Source organism: Phascolarctos cinereus, unplaced genomic scaffold (assembly GCF_003287225.1).
Source record: "Phascolarctos cinereus isolate Bilbo 61053 unplaced genomic scaffold, phaCin_HiC Scaffold_2;HRSCAF=192, whole genome shotgun sequence".
In the NCBI taxonomy this organism is placed as follows: domain Eukaryota; kingdom Metazoa; phylum Chordata; class Mammalia; order Diprotodontia; family Phascolarctidae; genus Phascolarctos; species Phascolarctos cinereus.
The window spans coordinates 324,635,782-324,662,891 of NW_027555625.1; the positions used below are offsets into that span (position 1 = coordinate 324,635,782).

At 37.9% G+C, this 27,110-nt stretch overlaps 1 protein-coding gene across 3 annotated transcripts in view; it reads right to left on the minus strand.

Moving 5' to 3' along the window:
- IFT52 (intraflagellar transport 52) overlaps positions 1 to 27,110 on the minus strand; it is a 36,667-nt gene continuing 9,557 nt past the window's right edge. For 2 of the 3 annotated variants that reach the window (XM_078150240.1, XM_020998633.2), the window contains 12 exons: positions 26,048 to 26,177; positions 25,847 to 25,922; positions 22,514 to 22,585; positions 20,548 to 20,674; positions 19,185 to 19,301; positions 18,226 to 18,312; positions 14,131 to 14,199; positions 10,857 to 11,011; positions 6,084 to 6,171; positions 3,806 to 3,914; positions 2,969 to 3,114; positions 1 to 1,762 (listed from right to left, as the gene is read on the minus strand). In XM_078150240.1, coding sequence (XP_078006366.1) covers positions 1,715 to 1,762; positions 2,969 to 3,114; positions 3,806 to 3,914; positions 6,084 to 6,171; positions 10,857 to 11,011; positions 14,131 to 14,199; positions 18,226 to 18,312; positions 19,185 to 19,301; positions 20,548 to 20,674; positions 22,514 to 22,585; positions 25,847 to 25,922; positions 26,048 to 26,177 — 1,224 coding nt within the window. In that variant the 3' untranslated portion in view covers positions 1 to 1,714. The remainder of the gene's footprint in view (positions 1,763 to 2,968; positions 3,115 to 3,805; positions 3,915 to 6,083; positions 6,172 to 10,856; positions 11,012 to 14,130; positions 14,200 to 18,225; positions 18,313 to 19,184; positions 19,302 to 20,547; positions 20,675 to 22,513; positions 22,586 to 25,846; positions 25,923 to 26,047; positions 26,178 to 27,110) is intronic. The other variant, XM_020998634.2, reaches the window with a different exon arrangement.

Genomic DNA, 27,110 nt, shown 5'->3' on the forward strand with positions numbered 1-27,110 from the left:
TTAATAAATACTTGTGATTTAATTCAATAAGAGCTTAAAATCTGGGAAGGACATAACACATACAAAGCTAATAATAACACACAATATTATAAGTTCATTAATAAAGTACAAAACAAAGTGCCATCTTCAGTCCAAGGAGAAAAGTGAAGGTTATTAACATGTGTATAAGTGTTTAAATCAAATGTTTCCCTAATGATTCCCCATGTATTTCAATCACCATCTAAGGAGCATCATATATTCCCACTGATTTGTTCAATCATTTAGCAAGTATTTAGTAAGCATCTACTATGTGTTTTGGTGCTATGAAGAATATAGTTTTCAAAAGCATAAGATATATTCCTTTTCTTACAAGTACTTAAAATCTATTTCAGAAATTTAACATGAGAGTGAACAGAATCATAGATGGCACAGTGGATAGAGGGCCATGCCTGAAGTCCAGAAGATTCATATTCCTGAGTTCCAATCTGGCCTCAGACACCTACTAGCTGTGTGACCCTGGGCAAGTCACTTAACCCTGTTTGCTTCAGTTCCCTCATCTGTAAAACGAGCTGGAAAAGGGAATGGCAAACCTCTCTAGTAACTCTGCCAAGAAAACCCCAAATGGGGTCACTGAGAATCAGACATGATAACCAGCAAAGAACAGAATTAAAAGAATACAGACACTTAGTACAACTATATAAAGGCAACAATGACAGCAGCTAAATCCTGATTCCTTCCAGCAGCTGGTGTCTCTCCCCAAAACTGCCACAGATATTTTTATATAAACTTACATGTATATATATTGTCTTCCCCTATAGAATTTAAACTCCTTGAGTGCAGGGACTTTTTCATTTTTTTTGCGTCTCAATTGCCTAACATAGTTCCTGGCACACAATAAGCACTTAATAAATACCTGCTGATTAATTAACGGACTTAATGTACAAGAAAAGAAATTCAGAATGGATCACAGAAATAAATCATTTTGTGGTAATCTTGTTAAAGTTAATAGTCTTTTTTTTTAAAGCTATCAACAAAAGTTTGCAGTTATATACACAGATAATTAACATAAAACAAATTATTATGTATTATCTTATATTTAAAAGCCTAACAAGTAAAGTATTCAGAGAAGGAGAAGACCTTAGGGGAGATGTTACAGAAGGTACCTCCAATTTTGTGATGTCCCAAAAGCTATCGGAGACACAGGACTAGAGCTTAGGATGGGGCTAGATTTCACAGATCTATGAGCCTGTTAATTTGTTTATGGCCATTATATTAAGTAGATTCTGCAAATTAACTTATTCTCTATAGCATTTATTATTCATTAGGCATAAAAGAAAAGTTGCATAAAGATCACCAAAAAACTGAACCAGATTATTACACCTTTAACAAGACTAAAGACAGGACTGGAATTGAAAGAGAACATTTTAATGTAAGAATATTTCTGACATTACAAAAGTATAGCTCCAATAAAAAAAAGAATACGGGACATTTGTCTTACATAATAATTTCGATAGTTAGCAATCCTCATAGTGCACCTGCCTAGTCACTCAGAAGATACGTAGAATCTTTAACTTTGTACCTATTTACAATATGAAAGTGCACGGCTCATAGTGGAGAGGCAATTTTGACAAATATATAGAAAAACAGTTGGAAAAGAGTTTATAGTGAGAGACCAGACAACAAGTTAGCTGTTCTAGTATCTCCCCCTCTTCTGGTCTTATAAGAGACACTGTACTCAGTAATTGCTATGAAATGTAGCTTCACTTGTATCAACATCATGCTCCTAAAAAAAAAAAGAAAAGAAAAAAATGAAAATTTTCAGTATAATGCTAAAACCCACTCATTTAAACACTAATGATTGGTTAATTGCTGCTAATTAGTTGCAGCCATTAGAAACTTCAGATTTGTAGTACTGATCTAACACTTAGATTAAGAGGCTGAGAGTTCAAATGGCAGGGCAGAACAGGTGGACTTGGGGTCAGGTAGGATTCTGTTCAGATCCTACCTCTGAAACTAACACAGAGGCTACTGGCTGGTTCCTTTACACTCTGAGCCTCAGTGCCCTCATTCAAGTAAGGTGATGTTGGTCCCACTGTCCTCAAAGGACAGTTGTGAGGATTAAATGGGATCATGTTCGAGAAACACTTAGCAAATCTTAAAGTGCTAGTCAGTTATTATTAATTTCACCCAGTTACAGATTAAGATTTCTAAAATTAAAAGCTGATCATCCACTGCCATTAAGATCACCAAACATAAGGCCTGTCATCAATATTCATCCTGCCCCTCAGTCACACCTTTTTATCAAAGACTGAGACAGTAACTGCTCCTCCAGATCCCTAAATGGCCCAAAATTCCTTCTCACCTTCCTGCTTAAGGTGTCCTGGGCCCTATTACTTCAATTACTGGCACAAGAGCTACTTCTCCACAGTAACTAGGTGACATAGTGGATAGAGTGCTGGGCATGGAGTCACAAAGATCTGAGTTCAAATCTAGCCTCCAACACTTAGTAGTTGGGTGACTGAGCAAATCACCTAACCACTGTCTGCCTCAGTTCCCTTATCTGTAAATTGGGGATAATAACAGCACCTACCTCCCAGGGCTGTTAAGAGGACCAAAATAGGTAATATTTGTAAAACCCCTAGCACAGTGCCTGTGCACAGTAGGCACTAAAAAGATGTTTATTCCCTCCCTCCTTCCCTCCTCAAACTCATATCCACTAATCTGCTCCTTCTCACGGGAACACTAATAGCTGAGGGCAAAGGCTGGCAATAAGCAATTGACTCTTTAAAATTGGCAGGAATAAAGAGCACAGTTGATAAATTAAGCCAAAGGTTCAATCAGTTCACATGGCAGAAATTCCTTATACCTGTTTTAGAAAAATGATCTTCAACATCAGAACTTTAGATAACATTAAAAAAAACCCGTGACTCCAGCTCTCACATGGAACCAAACAATACTTCTAGTATTCAGTATGTAATAAAAACACTACCTGATTCAGCTTCTTAAACTCCACAACTTGGAAGAATATGTGCTCCAGAACATGTTTAGCGTCTTGCTGATCCTTTTGTAGTTTACTAGTCACTCCCAGAATGTCACCACACTTCCTGACATAGAATTCCAGGTCCTCTTCAGTACCTAAAAAGATTGGCACACTCAGCTCAACTCCTGTCTTCTGCCACAACCCAAAGTTTAAAATGTGCCACATTCTACATATTCACAGAGCTTTTGCTATCTCTAAATTAAATTTTCAAATATAAGATGCTATTAAAGTTATACACAATAACAGAAGCTTTAGAACCCTATTATTTGTATACATGGTGGTAAAAGGTCTTATCAATTCTGATAAAAGCTTGACATTTCTCATTAAAAGAGGCTTGAATGGTTTGGGTACCTATGATTGCTTGGAGCCATCCTTTCCACATTACATATCAAGCAAAAATGACTCCTTTGACCCAATGACAACTGTGCATGCACATTTTAATTTCTTTTCTGAGAGTGGTGATTGATTTGTATTCATCCATCCATATTCTTTGCTTAACCTACCCTGGGACCAATAACACATATTTGTGAGAAGCAGCTTATGTTGAGAGCACAATCTGTGGCCAGTTAATAGTCCATAAAGGAATAAAACCCATATCTTCAATTTATTAACACTATGGTCTAACTAACTGGGATAATGAGCCACTTGAGGGGAAAATATAAGAATAATTTACATGAAATAAACAAAACATAAAATGTACTTTAAAATTCTGTTTTTTTCAGCTCAGTGAGACTAATGTTACAGTTACATATTTTGGAAAAAAAAATATAAATTGATCAAGCTTACACTTATTGGTAATTTGAGCAAGCCGTGCTTTCTCTGAAGAGAAAGTTTCATCCAAGTCAAACAGTTCCAGAGGAGGTGGTGGTAATTCTCTGAAACTGGGAGGAAAAACCTAGGTATAAAACATCTTTTGTTATTAATAGTGCAAAGTTTACCATAGGCTATTGAAATTTCTAAAATGAATTAAAATGGTTAAAAGAGAAATATTCTATAATAAATATCCTAAATAAAACATTCCAAATGATCTCAGAATGCACTGTTATTGCATAAGTACTTTTAAGTGTAATACCACAGATATACCATTTGAGAAATCTCAGATCCTTCCTTATGTAAAACCCTCAGTTGTTATTCCACTCCTGACCTCCCACTTGTCCCTCTCCATTACACATCTTCACCATTTCCATGATCAGTTGTTAAAGCAAACCTACTTAAATTCATTAATTCAATGGATATTTAACCAGATAATTTAATAAACAATTTACTAAAAGCAGCTATTATGCTAGATGATGAGATGCAAAGTTTAGATGTTAGTAAGTGAATACAGACTATGTGAATAGAACTATACAAGAGCTTTGGGTGATACAAAGCACAATTCAACAAACATTAAGCACCCTACTATGTGCAGAACATTGTCCTGGTCACTGAGAAGATAAAACAAATAAATCTAATTTCTTGTAGAACAGCAGTATTCATTCAATCACATTCACATACCACAATTTGTTCAGCCCTTCCCCAATCAATGGGCATCTACTTTGTTTCCAATTCTTTGTGATCACGATCAGTGCAGTTACAAGTATTCCCTGGGCTAGGGAGCCTTGCTTTTTGAAATTACTTCCTTGGGTTACAGGCCTAGCAGTAGAATCTCTGGATTAAAGGGTGTGGGCATTTCAGTCACTCTCTTCACACAATTCCAAATGGCTTTCCAGAATGGTTGTTAGCCACTCATCTTCATTTTTTTTTACCCTTCTACAGTTACAGTTAGTGTGTACTCCATTCTTTTCATTCTGCTTGGTAGACTTCATATCGATTGGTCTTAACTGCATTCTAGCATTCCACTAATATTTCACAATTTATTTAACTATTTCTTGATTGTCAAACTTTTAAGTTTGTGGAAAACAAAATTCAATACTGTGCTTTGGGCTCAAGCCTGCCAGAGACACTCCAATCCATCCTCTATGCAGCCACCAAAGTGATTTTCCGAAAGCACAGGTTCAATCACATCACCCCTCTACTGAATAAACCCAGTGGTTCCCGAACACCTCCACAATCAAATACAATATCCTGTGTCCAGCATTCAAAGCCATTCTTAACTTAGTCCCTTCCTATCTTTCCAGTCTTCTCACACCTGACTTCCTGCCACATACTCTTCAATCTAGTGACCCTGGCTTTCTGGCTAGTCCTTGAACAAGCCACTCCATCTCCTGGCTCCAGGCATTTTCTCTGGCTGCCCCCCAGGCCTGGAATGTTCTCCTTCCTCAGCTTTGCCTCCTGGCTTCTTTTAAGTCTCACCTAAAATCTAATCTTCTATAGGAAGCTTTTCTCAACCCCATTTAATTCCAGTGCCTTCTATCTTTTATTTCCTCATTATCCTGTATATTGCTTGTCTGTATGTAGCTGGTTGCTGGTTGTCTCCCCCCTTAGACTGTGAGTTCCTTGAAGGCAGGGACTGCCTTTTTTTCTTCTTGTATCCTCAGCACTTAACATAATGCCTGGCACATGGTAGGTACTTAAAAAATGCTGAATGACTAACAGAGGCAACTTTATTCATTAAATTATTTTAATTCTAAGCATCTTTGTTTGGAGAGAAAGAAATCCAAAATGGACAGTTTTGTCATGTATTTGTAAATGTGACACAAGCTATTTTCACCTTACAATTTCCTGTATTTCCAAAAGAAGACAAAATTCCACACTAAGACAAAACACTTTCAAGTAAAAGTTTGGTTAACAGCTTTGACTGTACTTGCAAAATTGATTTCTTTGAAACTAAACCTAAGACTTTATTACTATCACTATTAAAATGCCAGTTTATCTTCTACCAAGTAGGTTCAAAGGTAACAAGATGAATATTTTGCTGTTCTTCTAGCCTCATTTCTACTAGCATGACTTGGAAATAAAGCCTCCAGGCCCATGTTCCTATAGCAGCTACCTATTTTAATCAGCTTTAGTTTGACTTCCTTATCCACCCTTTTTGTCATAGCACTGTTTCTACAACTAGGTATACTGGGCAAAATGAATGCCAGGCAACAGCTCCATCACATGTCCCAAAAACTTGGCAACTTACGGCTGGCTGAAGGGCAGGCAGTGGAGTCTCAAACTGAGGCTGGATGAGCTGGAGAGGCTCGTGCTTCACATTGAGTTGTTCATAAGCTCTGTCAAAAGAGAAAAATATGTGCAGAGAGGTCAGGCAAGAGGAGTTACAAGTAGATATCCCCAATTAATAGATATGCTATACATACTTATCTATACATTCTAAGGAAGAGATGCAAAAAAACCCAAAATGCCCATATTCCTTAAACAAGGATAATTAGAACAGACATCATGCCAATTTCAAACACGACTATTTAAAATTATTGACTTTAGAACTGACTTTGACTCACAATGTGATTAGAGCTAAATAGAGTTATTTTATTTATATAAAGAACAAAATGACATTGTGGAAAGAACAAGGTATTAAGAGTAAGGAATGTGGATTCAAATCCTTAAATTTGTCATTTCTTAGCCCTGTGACCTTAGACAAGTCACTTAACCTCAGTTTACTCATCTGTAAAAGGATGGATTTCTTTAAGAAGAGTTCTGCCTCTGACATTCCATAATTCTATAAGGAGTTTCTGGCTAAAAAAAGGCCTATCAGAGTCAAGTCTTGCTTTGGTGTTTTTCAGAAAAATCATTTTTCACCACTTAACTGGGAGTACCCTCCTAACCAGAAGCAGCATTCTTGTTCAAAAGGTAGGGGAGGACTTATTCCATAGGAAATAAAACTTCTCATGGCCTCTAAGACTTTAAGTTATAGATGAAATGCTGCTCTGCACTGGTGGAGAGTTTCCAAACTGAAAGTTCCTTACCCAAATAAAATCACAGACCTGGAAGGGCCATCATCTCACCCTCTACAGACAAATTATCCATGGACTATTTTGCAATTTGCATTAACGGCTATGTAAAATCAGCAAATTACCCAAATAATTATCTGGGATGAATTTTTAAATCAACAGACTTTCCTACCACCACTCAGCATGCTATCCGATCACATCTTCCAGTTAGCTGAGTTGTGTGTTCAGGAATGCAAACTAATTTTTTAATTAGCCTAAGGAAACCATTATTAGGAAAGTAAAGCTGATGACAAACAAAAAATATACCCATCATCTACTCCAAAGGCAAATATATATCCCCCTCACTTTCAGCTTACATTATAGCATCACAACAGTGTGATATAATAGAAAGGGCTGGAGAAATGCCTTCTGGAAGTTAAGTTCTGTCAATGACTAAACAACATTCAAGTCACTCTCCCCTGAGCTTCAACGTCCTCATCTATCTGTAAAATGGGAGAAATAACGTTTATACTACCTGTCTCACTGGATTATTGTGAGAATCAAATGAAAAAGCACTACATATGCTCATTATGTTCTAGTCACTATGCTAGCTGTTACAGGCTACACAAAGATGAAAATGAAACAGTACCTGAACCTCAAGGAGCTTACATTCTTGGGGGGGGGACAAGAGGGACACATACAAGTGTATACAAAATAGGCATATGCAAAATGTATAGAAAATAAATACAAAATCATTTAGGCAGGAGAAGGCATTAGCAGATGATCTCATTTAGCCTGCCTAAGCCTCAGTTCTCTCATTTGTAAAATAAGGGGCCAGACTGTCCATTCCAACTCCAGATCTAGGATCTCCAGGTCCTATTTCACCCTCTTACTTCACTTATCGCCATCATCATCACCAACGTTCTAGTGGAACTGAATCTTGAGCTAGAAAGGGCTTTTAGCTTTATGATTCTGCACAAAGCACCTCTGAAAACATGGAGAGACCCCACAAGGAAGTCTGAAAGCAGGCATGGCTGCCCTTTTGTACATACAGTCAAAATTTTAAAAGGACAACGGAAATACCTGTTATTTACCTGTAATGAGAACAAAGCAGCAGAGATGGAGGTTCAGTCAAGCCATTAAACTGAAGCAAACAGTTATAATAGCACTGTCACCTTAAGTATTAAACCTGGATTGACAGGAGCTAAAGCAGTCTATTAGTCTAAGAAATGCCTAGAACTTCAAAATGACAGAATATAGCAAAGGGACCCTCCCCTCCCCCATTCCCCTACCTCCCCAAAATTAGTTATATGACCTTGGGCAAGTCACTTCCATACCCTGGGCCTCCATTTCCTCATCTGTAAAATGAGACATTCTACATGACCTCTAAGGTTCTTTCTATCTCTGAAATGCTATAAAGCCATTACTTTATGAATCTATAACTGAGAAGATGAATATACAGAGGTGATAAAAACAATTCATACAATAACAGTGACTTGAAGTGAGCCTGTAAAATTGGCACAATGGTGCTGAGCCAGAGATATCATCCTTATAAGAAGCTCTCCCCCACCTTTTTTTTGGGTGAGGCAATTGGGGTTAAGTGACTTGCCAGAGTCACACAGCTAGTAAATGTCAAGTGTTTGATCTGAGGCCAGATTTGAACTCAGGTCCTCCTGACTTCAGGGCCAATGCTCTATCCACTGTGCCACCTAGCTGCCCCAGGAAGCCCCATTTTAAAGAGTGGTCGAGGGGCAGTCAGGTGGCTCAGTGGATAGAGCTCTGGGCTCGGAGTCAGGAAGACCTGAGTTCAAATCTGGCCTAAGATACATGACACTTACTAGCTGGGTAACCCTGGGCAAGTCACTGAACTCTGATTGCCTCACCAAAAAAAAGGCAAAAAAAAAATGGTTGAATACCACTTTTTGTCCATCTTCTTCTTACTGAAGGAAGCAAAATTGAGGTGGGAGCTAAGAAGGAACAAGGCCTCTTCTGAACCATTAGTTTCTAGCAATAGTTCATGTGAAAGGGGAGCTGATGGGAGAAAACACACACTTTGCTCTGGCCTTGCCTGGCACCTTCACAGCCTCCTCCAACCTCTCTCTCTCTCCCTGCTGGGAGCTGCTGTTGACTTCCCCAGCCCTGAGAGCCATTCTTCATTCCTTTGCCTCTTAGTATGGGGAGTTTAGGGGGACTAGCACCTCTGGTGGGAGGACTGCTGAGCCCTTTTCCAGGCTGCTCATCCACCTTTGGTGTCTACCTTCACCCAACTCTCACCTGTGACTCCAAGAAGCTGTAGCTAGAGCAGTGGCTCAAACCATCTCAGCAGAAGGGCTAAACCAGGTTGGGGGTAATCAACATGCCTCAAACCTATTGGTCAGTTAGGAGGTTTGTTTACCCCAAGCATATAAAGACTTCCCCCAGCAGAATGAGTAGATGAGAACAATTTGTTCCAACAGCCATGAAGGAGGCTGAAGCAGGCACTGTAGAGCACTTAGAGCTTGGTCAGACATCAAAGATGCCAAGGTCATCCACTGCATCCTAGGCCATGGCCAGTCATTTTGACTCTTGTCCTGCCACTGAATTTCAATGACTCTGAAAGAGCTAGTGAGGCTCACAACTCTGTATCACTTAAATCCAATTCACATACGACTCAACATAATCCTGTGATGTCACTGGTCCTCTCTGAAAACGAAGAACAAACAACCCCCACCACAACACGCAAGGAAATGAGTTTTTATGAATGCTTAGTTACTTTCATGCCATTACGGCCAATGACTTCATTTTTCTGTGGTCTTCTTTCAAACCCTCTCAGCATAGCTTTTCTCACTGGCGATCCCCAGCTGTAAACAGGTCTATTGTTCTTAATTCAAAAGGTCTTATTATTCCCAACTCCAAGGGTCTCTTCTTGATTCTGATCCTTCTTGACTTTTCCACAACCTGGCATCATCCATAAACCTTTTCCTAAGCATCCTTTCTCAGCCTAACTCTAGCAGTAGTATCATCTATTTGCCTGCTACTTTAAAAGTTACCATAAAAATTCCCTTTGAAGGCTTTTTATAAAATACAACCACGTGATCATAAACAGCTCTGGCAGCACACCGAATCTGAACAACTACAAAACCCAGCTGGCCATTTATTAAAGCTGGAGGGAATCCTAACGATCAACCAGCCCAACCCCCTCACCGTACAAGTGAGGAAACTGAGGCCCAGAGACAGAAAGTAATTTGTCCAAGGCCACACAGCTAGTAAAAAGCAGATCCAGGACTCGAACCCAAGTCTTCAGAAATCCAGTGCTCTTCCCACTATACTATAATGTAAAAAGATAATGGGACATGGGTCAGGAGATACACAGAAGCCATTGAGATTCAAAGTATAGAAGGGAAAAAACAGAGACAGGGATTAGGACTGGACATGTGATTTCATGGAACTCCTGGAGAAGGAAACTCCCTCTATCAACACAAGCCAATACCTTGTCTGCAATAATAGTCTTACAGATCTGAGAGAGCACAGAAGGGTTAAATGACTTGTCCAAGGACCACAGCCAACACACACAGAAGTCAGGACTTGAACCTAGATTTCCTGGCTCCCAGACCAGCTCTACTACCCTAGACTGGCAGAAGATAAATGCCTAGATAATCACATCTTTAATAAAAAGTGAAGGCAGCCACCAGAACCATTAACCCTAAGTGTTACTGTCAGACAAATGAGGGAGCTGGACTACATGATCTCTAATGTCCCTTTCAATTCTAGTGACTCTACTGCCAGTTATTTTTGTGGGAATAAAGGAAGGACAGTGAAGGAGCAAAACCAAAGCAAGACAAGAGAAATGCTTCCAAAAACTTTCGCTATGTAATGTTGTCCTAGTCAAAAGCTTCATTTTACTTTTGCCTATGCAAGGATTCTAACAACCTTGACTTCCATGACTAAATTTATGTTTGAAAGGCAAACACTCAAAAAACAAACAAACCCCAAAACCTTAAAATAAAATGAAAATACAGTTCTAAGAGAGAAGTTTTATGGGTACTGACTTGATAACTTTAGATAAGGAAGTGGTATCCAGCTGGTAAATGGATAAGTCAAAGAGAGTTGTGAAGTCACGTGGGTTCTCATCACCTTCCTGAAGACACACTCGAAGTCGCTCTGACAACATAGCGGTATCTGGCAACATGGTATAATCAGAAATCTGAAAAGCACAAGATTGATACCTTAATGGTAAGAGAATAAGGGGGAAAAACTTGGTTCAGTCATGGTTCATTTTCAACTTGTAGTGTTGATATTAAATTAAATGTACTATGTAGAAAGTATAATTCAACCATACTCATGCTATCCAGTCCTGAAAGGAATTCACCTTTCATGACACAATTATACAGAACAATTGCATGTAACAGATAGAAGGAATGGAAAGTCCAGCACTTTCATTCAGTTTGGAAGGTTAGGGCAGAAAAGCAAAGGGATTTTCTAAAATTCCTAAAAAATAATTCTTGAAATTTAAGTCTTGAAACTTAAAACCCCAATTAATCTGCGGTCCCTTTCCTTTCTCACTCTGATCTGTGTCCCTTCCTCCCCATAACTCTAGGTATCCTCTACCAGTAAGGAGAACAGCATCATGGTCCCTAAAAGGTTATTACATCTCTGTCCCGATGGCTACAGAGCTTGTCCCTGTCATTTCTTATTATCCCCGTTCCTGCGGGCTCCTAGTAAAATCTGCAGACATACAGGGAGGATCTGTGACACTGGATGGAACATCCCACTACTGCCCTCACATGATGTCTTTCCTTTTCTCTTTACAACTTCACAACAGCTTGAACAGGAAAATGGGATGCATAGGAACTGCTGTAAGACCAGAATAGCTAGCACTGAGGTGTCTTATTTAAACCTTTTCCTACCCATATTATATATTACTAGGATAGATCCCTCTCCAGACACGATGCATAAAATTCTAACTGAAATCCATTGCTCTCCCTTCATATATGCCATAGACTTCTCATAAAAAGTAAAAATTGGCATTTCTCCCCCCCAAAAAATGTACATAGCTAACTTTTATTCTGATATTGGATCTTTTCATTGGTGTTTATTTTTTATTTCTATCATGAGCAATCTTTCTGTAATTTTTACCAATTGTAATTAATTACAATTAATATTTATTATTACCTAGTTAGTTAATATGTTCCATTAACAAGAAGATTTGGATTTCCTAATGAGGACTCTCTCTGCTTTTTATATGATACAGGACAAAGTACATCAGTTCTCAACACCACAAAATTAAAACTTCAGAAAGCCACAATTCAGAAGTTTTAGAAAGAGGCAGAGTGAAAAGAGAGGTAGTCTCAGAGCCAGGAAAACCTGAGTTCAAGTCCTAGCTCTGCCACATCTTGGCTGTGGGAGCCTGGGCGAGTCACTTCATCTGGCAAGGCCCCAGCAGCCCTCTCAGACTAGAAGGGGCAGAAATGGTGCTGATCTGCATGACCACAAAAATCTTAGCTCAATTTCACCCCTCAAAGTCTGAAGAAACCTCAGATTTGATCCTGTGAAGTGAGAGGTTCCACAGTGTAGACAGACTGCCTCCTTCTCTGTCTTCAGCATTTGGACAGTCAAACAGAAGAGTATTAAACAGTCAGGAGAGTCGGGCCCAGGCCCCCTCCTCTGCTACTAACAGCCTATGGGACATGTGACAGATCAAGTCCCCTCTGGGAGTCTGGCTTAGACAAGAGAAGTCTGTCAGATGGGGAGGTTGGAAGAACTTCATGCACATCCTGAATTCTCTATTCTGATGATCTGCCTCCTCCACCAGGACAGATTCCAACCCAACCATGCCTTCAAATCCTATGCCTCTCTTGTACATGTCCTCCCATACATTCTCCACAGAGGATCCACCTACTGTTGTGAGGCGCCTTCCTCCAGATATCCAGAAGCTTCATGAATAACAATGTTATTCATGTGTTCACATGAGCTATCTGTCCATAGGTCATCCCCCTTCTTACAACTGACAAATATATCAAAAAAAGAAAAGAAGGAAAAAAACAGGGCCAGACACAACAGAATTTCAAAACAAAGAAACATTTTATTTGCTTATTTATGGATTTTCTTGGGTCTGCCTTGTTAAACACAAGGTGAACTTTCTGTTATACCTTATTAAAATGATAACTTTTAAAATATCTTTTAAGGGGCAGCTAGGTGGTGCAGTGGATAGAGCACCAGCCCTGGAGTCAGGAGAACCTGAGTTCAAATCCGGCCTCAGACCAAACACTTGACACTCACTAGCTGTATGACCCTGGGCAAGTCACTTAACCCTGATTGCCTCACCAAAAATAAATAAACATATATATCTTTTAACCAAGTAGGTTGAATCATCTCTAAAGGTCCTTCTAGCTCTTTCATTCTAAGATTCTAGACCTACTGCTTAGTATTAACAGCAATTATAAGGTTGAAATTTGGCTTCATATAAATACATGAACCAACTAGAAGGAACACACCAGATATTTTGCTGTTCTTGGTACTTCACAATATAGAGATAAAGTTGAACAGGGTCAATAAGAAATTTTCTGTTAATATTTGCCATACACAACAAAAATTCTGAAGTAGAATTCCTTTATTTCTCAAAGACTATTTCATGATAAACAGAGATTTTACAAGTTCAACCCAGATATTTTACAATAGTAACTTCATTTTGTTGTTAGCAGGCCCTAAATGGTAGGTGCCCTAACTAAAATAAGAGCTGTGAAGACAGTGAAAATTATGCCGGAAAATAAGTATAAGGTTTGAGGGGAAAAAAAGAGGCCAAATGCTTGCAGATGACTCAGGATCTACACCTTTTTTATATAATGAACACTTTCTCACAAAAGAAAAAAGGTACTGGACATGGAGATCACCAAAACATGATCACAAAAAAATGAAACTGACTCTATGTTAACAGACAAAATAACTGATATGGATATTGTCTCAGAATCAGCTTATCTATCTATGTTTAGCCAGACCATCAATGAGGAATAATAGACAGATGGCTTCAGGGATCCAATGAAACATACAATATAATAGGCCTAGAGGATGGCTATCACTGGATTTATAGTCTAGGAAGAGCTCTGAAAGAATACAGTTAAGCATTATACAGGATGAGAATACAAGGATAAGTTCTTATCTGTACCAAAAGAAGGAAAACTCACATCGGTGAGATCACAGAGTCTTCATAATACTGAGGTCTTAACACTGCCTTAAAAATAGAGATTAAGGAGAGGACATCCCTTTCAGAATGTTAAAAATGGTGAAATGCTATCTCTGTGAATTAAATCTTAAATGATTTCCTACCTCTGGATCTTCTGCATCAATCTGGTTTAAATGGATGTCTGTTGTGGTGAGCCACTGGAAAACTACATCCTAGAGGCAAAGCAAAGCACATTAGTAAGCCAAGTAAAGAAGTGAGAAATAGTAAATTAAAAAAGTAAAAATAGACTAAAATTAGTTGTTCATGAACCATTTCTCAATGTAATCTCATAAAATATTTAAAAACTGCAATTCATGAAATTTTCTTCCAATTACTGCCAAGTTAAATTATCATTTTGTCTATAAATTCTCCTAAGACATTTTTACCCCTGTAACTCCATACCAAATTTCACTGACATACATTAAAAGTTAAAAAGATACGCCCATTTTAAGAAGACAGAATGAACCACAAAAACAAATTTTACAAAACCTCAATTCATTTGTTGAAAAATAGATTATAAATATTCATTTCACAATACAAAGCTTTCAAGCATCAGTACCAAAATTTAGAGTCTATGCCTAGTTTTTAAAACATTTCATAATATAAAGCAAGTATAATATATGTGTAATATAGTTTAAAGCAGTGGTGCCAAAATCAAATACAAATGGATCATTGTTGCCACATGCTGAGTTAGAAAATCACAAATTCACATTATCTATGATGTGTTGTATTTTTACTTATTTTGTTACATATTTCCCAATTACTCTTTAAACTTGTTCAGGCTGTAGTACTCAGGAGTTTTGTAGGCTGTGAGTCTGCTACCTCTAGTTTAAAGTAACGATCCATGACATAGTCCAGCTTTAAAATATCATTAAACAAACATCACTAGTCTAATATTACTAATCAGTCAAGCTCACTCAGTCACAACTTCTAACTATCAGAATTTTTAAAATTTCAAACATAAAATAAATTATAGAAATGAAAAAGGTAAAAAAAAATCTCATGGTTTTAGTGTTAAAAGTCTATCTGCAAGAGCCAATTTGGTCTTCCACATTACAGGGGGATTTTGTTAATAGTATGTATTATCCTAAACTTTAGAAGCTAAATTCTATTCTCTCCTCCTTTACTCTACTGAAGTATCAACAGTCCTTCTCATCAAGGCCAGCTCTTTAACAATATGTATCCATCCTTCATCTCATCCCCTTTCATCTTTTCCAGCAGATTGCTGCCACAATCATTCTCTCTTTATCATTCCCTATTCATTGGTTCCTTTCCTGCTGCCTACAAATATTACCCACACTCCCCAATCCTTAAAAGAGCTGCAGTAGATCCTACTGGTCCCTCAAGCTTTCATTCTAAACTTCTCCTCCCCCTTTCCCTACCAAATTTCTAGAAAAAGTTGTCTATACCTAATACCTTACTTCTTTTTTTCTTTCACTTCTAAATCCCTTGCAATCTATCTTCTAACCCTATCAACTCCACTGAGACTTCTCCCTCCAAAGTTGGCAATCTCTTTGATGCTAAATGAGACAGTCTTTTCTCAATCATCATTCTTGGCCTTTCTGCAGCATCTGACACCACTGACCACCACACCTGCCTGGATGCTCTCTCCTCTCTGGGTTCTTATATCATTCACTTTCTTGGTTCTCCTACCAGTCTAACTACTCCTCAGTTTCCTTTGCTAGTTCATCATCGATATTACATCCCCTAACAGATGTTGGACCCCAGAGCTCTGTCTGGGTCTTCTGTATACATATTCTCACACTTGGTAATCTCACTGACTCCCCTGGGTTTGAATATCATCTCTATACAGATGGAGAGGCCAGCATGCTGTAACTGATAAAGAGCCAGGCCATCAAGTCCAACCATTTTAGAGATATGAAAACTGAGGCAAAAAGATGTCGTGACTCACCCATGGTCAAAAAGCTAGTAAGAGTCTGTGGTAAGATTTAAGCCCAGGTCTTGCTGTCTTCAAGTATAATGCCCTACCCACTACTTCATGCCACTAACATACACTGGTTGTGATCCTGGACAAGTTATACAACTTCTCAGTGATCTAGGCAACTCTCTTAATGTAACTAATATTTATACAGTGCTTATTAAGTGCCAGGCACCATACCAAATAAACATTATACAAACATAATCGCGTTGGACCCTTATAACGACGCCAGGAAGTAGGTAGTGCTGTTATCGTCCTTTTACAGTTGAGGAAACTGAGGCAAACAGAAGTAAAGTGAACTGCCCAAGGTCACACAGTGTGTTTGAAGTTGGATCTGAACTCAGATCTTCCTGACTCCAGGCCCAGCACTCTATTCACTATACCACCTAGCTGCCTAGACTATAAGTTTCAGAGAAAGTGCTGACTTGCAGTCATAGAGGGATTTTCCTCACTCTGGAGTTCCCTATACCAATGAAATCAAAGACCCAGTCCCCATCCTAGGCAGTGAGATAGTACACTAGAGCAAGCTCTTGGGTCTAGAGTCAGAAAGACTTGAGTTCAAATCTGGCCTCAGATACTCCCTAGTTGTATGATCCTGGGAAAGTCACTTTACCTCTGCCTCAGTTTCTTCAAATGGGGATAATAATAGCACCACGGTTATCATAAGGATCAAGTAAGATAATATTCGTAAAACACTTAGCAGTGCCTGGCATATAGCAAGCACTTAACAAATGCCAATTCCCTCCCTCCTATTTGTTTATTTATTTTTAAGGCAACTGGGGTTAAGTGACTTGCCCAGGGTCACACTAGTAAATGTCAAGTGTTTGGTCAGAGGCCGGATTTGAACTCAGGTCCTCCTGACTTCAGGGCCAGTGCTCTATCCACTGCGCCACCTGGCTGCCCCCCTCTAGTCCCACATCACCAACTGTGTATTGGACATTTCCAATGGATATTTTCTAAGCATCTAGAACTCAACACACCTGAAACCCACCACCAGCCACTCAACTTTCCTATTTATGTTAAGGGCACCACTTTCCTTTTAGTCACAAAGATTCACAACCTCTGTCATCCCTGATTCCTTACTCACTCTCATCCCCACATATGCATTCTTGTTTCTACCTCCACAATCTCTCTCAAATATGTGCCCTTCTCTGTACTCACATATCCACTATCCTTGCTCAGATCTTCATCACCTCTTGGCCGGCCTGTTTCAAGAGTGTCTGTTAATTGGCCTCCCTGCTTCAAATCTCTCCCCTCTCCAATTCTTCCTCCACACAGCTGCCAAAATAAGTGCAGGTCTCCCCAAACCAATGTCCTACTCAATAAACTTAAGTGGCTTCTACTGTCTCTAGGATAAACATAAACTCCTTTGTTTGCCATCCTAACATTCCAGCCTTATCATACCTTACTCTCTCCATCATGCACTCTCATGGTCCAGCTAACAGGACTGTCTCATTGTTTCTTACACTTGCATTCCATCTCCCATCTCCACACCTTTGCACTGGCTGTCCCACATGCTCGAAATACAGCCTCTTTTCATCTCTGCCACTTAGAATCCTTAGTCCCTGTCAAAACTCAGCTTAAACGTCCTCCTTCTACATGAGGCCTCTTTTGCTCTCCCCACCTATTAGTACCTTCCCTCCTAGAATTAAATATCTTGTACTTATTTGCATTTACTTATATATGTAAGTGTAGTCTACCTTGATGGCATGTCAACTCCTGGAGGGCAGGGACTGTTTCATTTTTTGTCTTTTTATCCCCAGGACCCAGCACAGTACCTGGTACACAGTAGGCACTTAATAAATGCTTGGCTGATTGAGGGGGAACCTGTATAAAACTTAAGAGTATTTATAAAGACAATCAAATTTTATATAAATTCCATGAACAAAAGATCTAATTCAGTTTCTCATCATAGCAATTAAGACTGTTTCTTCAGTTTTCAATGTATCATTTAAAGTAACCCAACCTGAGTCTTCTTTTCTTGAATCATTTTATTAATGATTTATCTGACTCCAAAGGCTACAGCCCTTGGTAATACTATGAAGAGATTTGTTTCCATATTTTAGCTCATCAGTTGAGGCTCTCACACTTCAATATGGTCTCTTTCATATATGGTGTCCTAATGAAATAGTTGGAATAGCAATGGCTAATGCATTTTCTCTAACATCTACTTGTTTTTACAAATGACTGAGTGCACCAATGGCACAAAAATGATACATACTCATTGTATAACAAAATAATCATTCCAAAAAAATCTTACCATGATTTTGCTGTTTTCTTCTTTATCCAAATACTGGTCACTAAACATGTGGCAAGAACCTAGCACTGCCAACTTTCCACCTTGGTTCTGTGTCAATGACAGGCAATACATTGAAACACACAGGTCAAAAGCACAACTTGACAAGCTTATTCTCATCACCATCTATCCATTTACAGTAGAATCTAAGGTTGCTCAGAGTACATTATAAACTAAACAAATTACACGTACTAAACAAACACTATATCTGCTGCAAAAGAGCCAAGGATATACACAATATAATGCCATAATGTGCTATGATCCAAATCACATTCTCATTTAAATTCTTGCATATTCTTCTATTTGACTTTTAAAGGTAATACTACTTGCATGAGACAATGACAATCAAGCTTTATTATGTGTTCCCCCTCCCCCATTTTTATTGTCCTGTATGATGAGAGGATGATTATCTTCTCATGTTCTTAAAAGAAAAAGATCCAAAAGTAAGCTATATATTGGAGTCAGGACCTAGTAAATGTGTAATCAGGTCATGAAGACATTTAAGAGTTTGAAAATCAGTTTTTAAAGCTATTATAGCTAAGAGGTACAGGAACAGCTTTGTTTGGCACCGAATAAACAGAATTATATCCGAGGCAGGTATTTTGTATATTTTAATGAGTTGAACATTTTAATGAGTTGGATGATGCAAAAGTGCAAACTCTACAAGTTTCAAAAAAATCCTTTCAGGAAATTAATATTGGCTATCACATTAAAATTGATTCATTCATTGGATTAGGGCACTGGAGTAAGGAGGCAAAAGAATGAAATAAAAGCCATTGGAAATAATTCAAGACTATTTCAAATAGAGGTTACAATTGGTAGAGTTTCACAAAAGGACAAATAACTGAATATTGCTGTGATTGGAAACAAAACTATAGGTAACTTATATGTTCCTTTCCCTAATATCACCATCGTTTCCCTACCTCATTTCTCTCAAATAGATTATAGATCTTCTTTCTAATCCTTTTTTCTGCCCTGACAGAGATTCTACCATTGTCTTCAGCTTCCTCTTCCAGCATTTTGTCTATAATTTCCTCCAGCTAAATGAAAAAGGATGTCTAGTTAAAGACCAATTCTCTCCCTGCCCTTCATATTAACAATTCTATTCTAGTAAAGCAAAAGGGCTGGAAAAGGATAACAACAAACTTAGTGATGTAAATAACATTAAACAAGGAGCCATTCACAATTTCTAACCCAGGGAACTGCCAACGATTTCTAATAGGATTCTGAGGTCATTCTCAGTAATCATTGTTTGATCTCATGATACTGACTTGACTCATAGAAAATGTGCTCACAAAGCACCACAGAAAAGTCAGGAGAAATCACGATTACCATTTCTAGGGAAGAAGGAGACAATAATCTCTTGCTGGTACAAATACTACCAGGTCTCAATCAGTGCAAACAGCAAATCCCTTGAAGTGGCTGTATTATTTAAATTACCACTATTTCCATTGGGCTGGAACCAATTACCATATTTTACATAATTATAACTTGTAATTGTGCTAATTTGAATATATGAAACCACTTCAGGAGAGGGAGTCATTGTTTGTACTAATAGGGACCTAGCTGTACACAGCAGAATTCTCAAGGCTGGGTAATGTGTTCTGTATACTGAGTATTCATTCAGTAAGTAATGACTACTCTAAAATGGGTATACATTAATTAAGTGCTGACTATTTTAAAAAGAAGTATTTCTGTTCACAGTTGAGAAAGCAGATCACTAGGATTTTTCCATATAACTGATTTGTTAAAACATGTTTATACCAAGGGCACTTAAAAATAGTGTAACTATCTTTTGTGGATGTAAACTCATACATGTAAAAGGAAACACACACACATCTAGCTTCCATTATTAAACATCATTTTGTTTTCATTTGAAAATGTTTCTAGCTATTGGGGAAGAATATTTGCAAAACTCCTTTTATTAATAATGCTTCACATGTATTATGTTATTTTAACAGCAAAGGCACATAATCTTCTTAAGTAAAGAGAGAGACAAGAATTGGTGTCTAGGACAAGAATTTGGTCATTGTTTTTCCAGTTTCAGTTTTCCTGGGATAAGCTAAAACTGACTCTAGCAGCATCATACCATATAATCTAGTGCATTCTGATATTTCATTAAATCTATTTGCATCTGAATGGGTGTAACTTTACAAAGTACTAAGGGGAAGAGCCTGTAGCTGTGGACAAGGGTATTTACAAGTTACAAATTGGTCCAAATGTCTTAAACAGCTCTTTCTGTATGTGTCAAGTAATACATAAAGACAAATTCAAGGAAATTTGTACCTTAGAGTGGTAGAAAGCCAGAATGGGTCTGTTAAGAGGAAAGCAGACAGACCCAGTTGATAGAACAGCTACTGCTGGTTTCATTACACTCAGTGTGGCACCAAATGGATATACAAAGGTGAGAGCCCTACGGAAAAGTTCAGATGTGTTAAAAATATAAACAATTGATAAGACTGACAAAGAATGATGCCCAATCTATTGATCAGAAAAGAATCTTTTACACCGGCCTTGGTTTTCTAAACTACAAATGGGAACAACTGAAGTAAACTTACATTTATTAAGAGCTTATTATGTTTCAAGCACTGGGCTGAGCATTAGGTATATAAAGAAAGTCAAAAGGAGACTCTGCCCTCAAGGAGCTCACTATACTGTAAATAATGCACTAGCATTATTCATATATTCAGATGCAAAGTAAAAGAAAAATGGGAAATGGTAAACACTGCCATAGTTACTACTTACATTTCTCATTCATGTATTAAAAGACTTTACCATTAAGAAATAAGCCATTTAGGACTTTTTTTTGGTGGGGGAGGGGAGAGTGAAGTAAATAGAAAGAGAAGCTGACCCTCATGAAGGTTTTAATGCCACTCTTTGATAGCACTGAGGCATTTAAACATGTTGTAAAGATCTAGAAAGACTTTCAACAGTTAAGGAGATTGTGGCCATATTACAAAAACAAATATAACATAGCAAACATTTATTAAGTGTTATGTGCATAGCAAGATTAGGGCTGTCAGAGTTACAAAGATTAAATGAGACATAGTCCCCACCAATCACTAAAGAACTTTTAATCTGGTTCTGGTAGAGATACAAGACACCAACAGAGAACAATAATACATATACAGTGATAAAACTTAGCATGATCAGACCAGAACAACAGCGTAAAAGCTAGATAAGCATCTTAAAGAGTTTTAAGCTCATTTGCTTTGATCACCCTAGTACGCCTTAAACTTTAAGATTATGTAAGGGGAAAGATGGTATGCCTTACATTTATATAAGCAGTTTTTGCTTTTTTTAATTGTCACGTATGTCATCCTCCTAACAGCTCTCTGGGAAAGGTAAGAACATTTTATCCCCATTTTATAAAGAAGAAAAATTAGTGAAAGAGACAGAGTTAGAATCCATTTCTCCCACCTCAAAATCCAATGGTATACTTGCCTTTTTTAGTTACCTTAAATCTTATTAAGACTGCTTTAACCTGAATAGATTTCATTTCACTTCACAAAACATTCAACTTCAGCTACTTCCCTAATTATCTCAGGAGTTGTTGTTGTTTGCCTTTCCTTTTTGAAGAGAACCAATGAAATCATGGGTGATATCTTGCATGAATTGGATTTTAGTGAGGCAGAGTTGCACAAAGTCATCAGCCTTACTCTCTCTTCCTGAGTCATCAAAGTCCAGTGGCAGGACAAAAGTCAAGAGACTGGCAATGGCCTGGGATGCAGTGGGTGACCTTGCCATCTTCTATGTCTGACCAAGCTCCAAGTGATCCACAGCACCTGCTTCAGCTGCCTTCATGGCCACTGGAACAAACTGTTCTCATCTGCCCATTCCACGGAGGGGAAGCCTTCACATGCTTGGGATAAAACACCTCCCTAATTCACCAATGGGTTTGAGGCCTATTTGTCAAAATGGTTCTACTGGGGTTTGGTCGCTGCACATGCTACAGTTTCCTGGAATCCCAAGTGAGAGTTAGGTGAAAGGTAGACACCAAAGATGGATGAGCAGCGCTGAAAAGGATTTGGTAAGCCCTTACACCAAAGGTGCTAGTCCTCCCTGAACATCCCATACACCCCATCTCAGCAATACTATCTAAAGCTAAAAGGTTTCCCCCTTAGTTAACTATTAACTCAGCAATAAGAGTGCATAAAGAAACTAAAAAACAACTATATGATATCCTGGAATTCCTAGTGTTAACACTTCAAAGAAAAGAAAAGAAAACCTGAGACTAAGAATATATACTTACTGGGCATTGTTTCCATTGCTTTCCTCATCAATTATTCCAGGCACAGCTTTTCCCGCAGCTCGGCTTATTTCCCTTCAAGAAGCAAATACAAACTTGGTTAAAAAAAAAAACAACCTTGAATTTTAATACAAATTATGTCCAGTAAATACCAAAGAATATAAGGCCTTAAGAAGCATGCAAGAATTTTTTTAAAAAGACCCTGAAACAATCTAAGGCAGAAAGGCAAATACTTTAGACTATTTTAAGGTCTTCGCTCCCACCCCCAAAGTTCCTGCCCAAGAGGCACTTCTGATTTAGTTGGATAGAAAGACACACGTACATCAAAGTTTAATAATGGTGCAGGGCAGTCTGTGATTAAGTACCTGAATGAATGAAGGTTATAGACCAGGGGTGAGGAACCCTCTGCCTTGAGGCCACATGTGGCCCCATAGGTCCTCAAGTTCAGCCCTTTGACTGAATCCAAACTTCACAAAACAAATCCCCTTAATAAAAGGGTTTGTTCTGTGAAGTTTGGATTCAGTCAAAGGGCTGCACTTGAGGATTTAGAGGGCCATGTGTGGCCTTGAAGCTGCAGGTTTCCCACCTCTGGTAGATAATTAGCGTTAAAGGACTTCAGGGATGAATTGGAGGCTGAGTGTTTTTTTGTAGAAGTGGGATTTGAGCTGGAGCCTGAAAAATGGATGGATAAGATCTGGCGAGGTAGAAATGTATGACAGAGAAGAAAGTTGTATTATAACAGTTCTTGCCACAGCAGAAAGGTGTCTGATTTGTGTCTAATCCTCATTTTTGATCCATTCATCCTTGCTACTTATCTTCCTATATTTTTCCTCCCTTTTGTGGCTAAACTCAATCTGTGCCTCCACTCTCTTAACTCTCACTCCCTTCTTAGCTCTTTGCACTTCAGCTTCTGACCTCATCATTCAACTGAAAACTGTTCTCTCCAAAGTTACCAATGATCTCCTAGCTGCCAAATGCAATGGCCTTTTCTCAAGCCTCATCCTCTTGACTTCTCTGCAACCTTTGACACTGTCCATCACCCTCTTCTCTTTGATGCCTTTTTCTCTAGGTTTTCCTAACAATGTTGTCTCTCTGGGTTCTCTCCTAACTGTCTGAACACTCCTTCTAAATGTCTTTTGCTGAACCTTTGTCTAGGTCATACCCTCCAACTGTACATGTCAATACCCAGGATAATGTTCTAGGTCCTTTTTAAATTTCTCCTTCTGCTCTATTTCACTTGGTGATCTCTGTATTTAATTCTTATTTCTGTGTAGATAATTATCAGATCTATTTCTCTAGCCCTAAGCTCTCTCCCAGCCTCTGGAGTTTTGCATGCCCAATTGCCTACAGCATATCCTGAACTGGAACATCCTTCAATTCAAACAGTCCAAAATATTACTCATTATCTTTACTCTGCCCATCCTCTTACCCCAAAAGCTCCGATCTTGTATTTAAATCCTTTCACAACCTGGCTCCATCTTCCTCTCCCATCCTCTTATCCTTTACTCTCCTTTATATATTCTACAATCCAATGACCCCAGTCTCCTTACTATTCCTTGTACAAGACATTCTATCTCTCAACTACATGACTAGACAGCCACAGGCTGTCCCCTAAACCTGGAATGCTCTCCTTTCTTGTCCCTACTTCTTGACTTGCCCAACTTTTCTCAAGTCTCAGCTAAAATCCCATTTTCTTCAAGGAGCCTAACCCTAATGCTAATGTCTTTCCTCTGAGACGACTTCCAAATCATTTTGTATATGTCTTGTTTGTACATAGATGTTTGCATGTTATCTTACCCATTAAATTATGAATTCCCTGAGGGCAGGAAGTATTTTTACCTTTCTCTGCACCCCAAACATTTAGCACAGCAACTGGTTTACTAATAGATGCTTCTTGACATGTCAATAAATATTATTTATTTAGTTCCTGGAAACATGTGCCTATAACATATAACATATGTATATCTCTATGTATGTATGTATACATATAAATATATAGACATATATCAAGAATATGCTTAAGCTCCAGAGATCTTCATCAAAGTATTACGGAGTCTCTTATTTTCATTTATCTTCCTATATCTTCCTACTTATATCCAAAGATCTTTACAACTTTACTAAACCCCTTTTATGTACATTTATAACACTCCCACCTTTGGGCCATGATATCTACCAGAAATGCCATCATTGTGCAATCCTTTTCTTTCAAAAAGCTCAAGTCGTGCAGTATCCATGAAACCTTCCTCGAATAATATTATTCCCCAACTTCCAAGCTTCAATCATCATCTCCACTAAATACACTAGGCCCAAAACTAAGGGTTATACTTAATGTAAGTATTAATTTGATCATACCACTTCCCTGCTCAAAATACAACGAATAGTCCCCCACTACCTACATGATGAATCTCAAACTCCATAACCTAGTATTACAAGCCCTCCACAATCTGACTTCATATTCTACTTAGTCAATATTATCTCTAGCTACTCTCAAATATGAGACACCAAAATGACCATCCGACTGATTACAAACATTCCATGGTCAGTCTTACCTTTCCTTATGCTGTTCCTTTTTTCCTGAAATGCCTTTCCACTCCTTTTAAGCTACACAAAAACCTAACAAAGACATTCCTTCTCTATCTTCTGTCACAGCAAAACTAAGGCTGAAATTATGAAGGATAAGAACTTTATATGACAAGCTAATATAGTATTATGTTAAGTTTAGCATAACTGGGGTGCTACTTTGTACTACTTGTTTTAGTTCACACCATAAATAATAATATTTATAGTTAACAAATATGGTGTTTGTAACCATTTGTGTAAAAAGTCAGGCCCGTGGTTTGGGCCACAACCCCATAACATAATATTGTTTCCATGAAAAACTCATATTTGCTTACGTTGTTTGGGCTTAAAGCACATTTTCCAGGAACATAACCAACTATCAACACAAGGACTGGGTATACTTTCTCAGCTGATTACCTTAGATTATAAAATACCAGCAGGGAGGGACCATGCCTGTCTTGATTTATACAGTATTATATGTAATCAGACAATTACACTCTTGTGATAACAAGTACAACACTATGGATGTTAATATACACACTCCTTAGGAGGCAAGAAAGTTATAAGTAATAAATGTACCAGAGGATGAAGCTCTCTTTTCACGGAATGCAGCAGAAAGGTGAATTCTGACTTATGTCTCAAGAACGTAGGTTCCATAATTTACAAGATGGAAGGAGATAAATTATCCGCAAAACATGGACTAAAAGTGGCGGGAGCAGTAAAGTGGCAGAGCTTGAGGAGAATGACTAATAATATTAAAGCTTTTGATATGTTTACCTGTTCAAGACCCCATTGGATACTAAAGCTTCTTTAGGATGGAAATATTTGTAATATACATTTCTCACCACAGCATCTTCAGGAGAAGAAAAAAAATTATTTTATAGACTAGACTACAAATAAATGGTAAATTTTATGGATTAAAAATAGCAGCTGAAAATATTACTTCCATGGCCACAAGTTTATAAAAAATTTGGTTACCATTGTTAACCATGATCCCATATTCTTCTAGTAGAAAGTTAATATTGGTGTCAAATCTGGATTCACCACCTTCTCCTAGCATAACAAGGATATCTCCGCCACTTTCAAGATATTTCTTTAGCACTTCAAACTATAAAAAGAAAAAAATACAAATATATCTGAGGAATTACTCTCAAGCACTACAGATAAAAATACTCAGTTATAGCTAGATTTTTAAGTCTTAACTTTAAAAAGCAATAAAATATGAATATAAGTAAGCCTTTTATTAGATCACTGCACAAAGCTAAGCCTGTCTTTAAATGCAAAGCTCCAAAATATTGATGATTCAATTATTACATTTCACGAAGATTAATTTTCAGATGAGAAACCCTTTAATAACAGAAGAAACCATCATCATAAGAAGGTAAAATTTAGAAAAGTAGACATATGACAAAATGCATAAACGTGTTCATTTTTTAATAATAAAAACATAGTAACAAAGTTAAGCAGCCACCTGAGGTCTCCTCTTCTTTCAGCCACCTGATAAAATTTTAACTCTCACATCCTGATCAGCTGTTTGACTAAGCAGATAAAATATTAAGGGTGAAGAGAAAGGGAAAAGAAGAGAAATGCATCCATATAAAATCAGAACCACTCAGACTCCTCTCTTCACACCATAAAAGTAACAGCAGGGGAACCTAAGCAACATTCTATTAGTTAAGTTGTATTTTATGGCAAGAAAGTATTTTCCAAACTCTTTATTTCCCAGTTTCTATAAGTTGGGTCTTTCATTCTCCATGAAATACAACAACAACAACAACAACACCACTCAAAATCAACTTAATTCCAAAGAGAATTTTCAAAGCAAAAATGAGCAGCTTTAACAGGAAAAAAGTAAAGATAATAACATTACTCTATAGCACTTTAAGGCTTACAAAATGCTTTCTCCATAACAACTTTGTAAGGTAGACAGTACAAGTGTTATTATTGTCTTTCTATTGATGAGGCACAGAGCCTTGCCTAATGAATCAATCAACTAGTGTTTATTACTGCCTATTCTCTGTCAAGCACTGTGCTAGGTGCT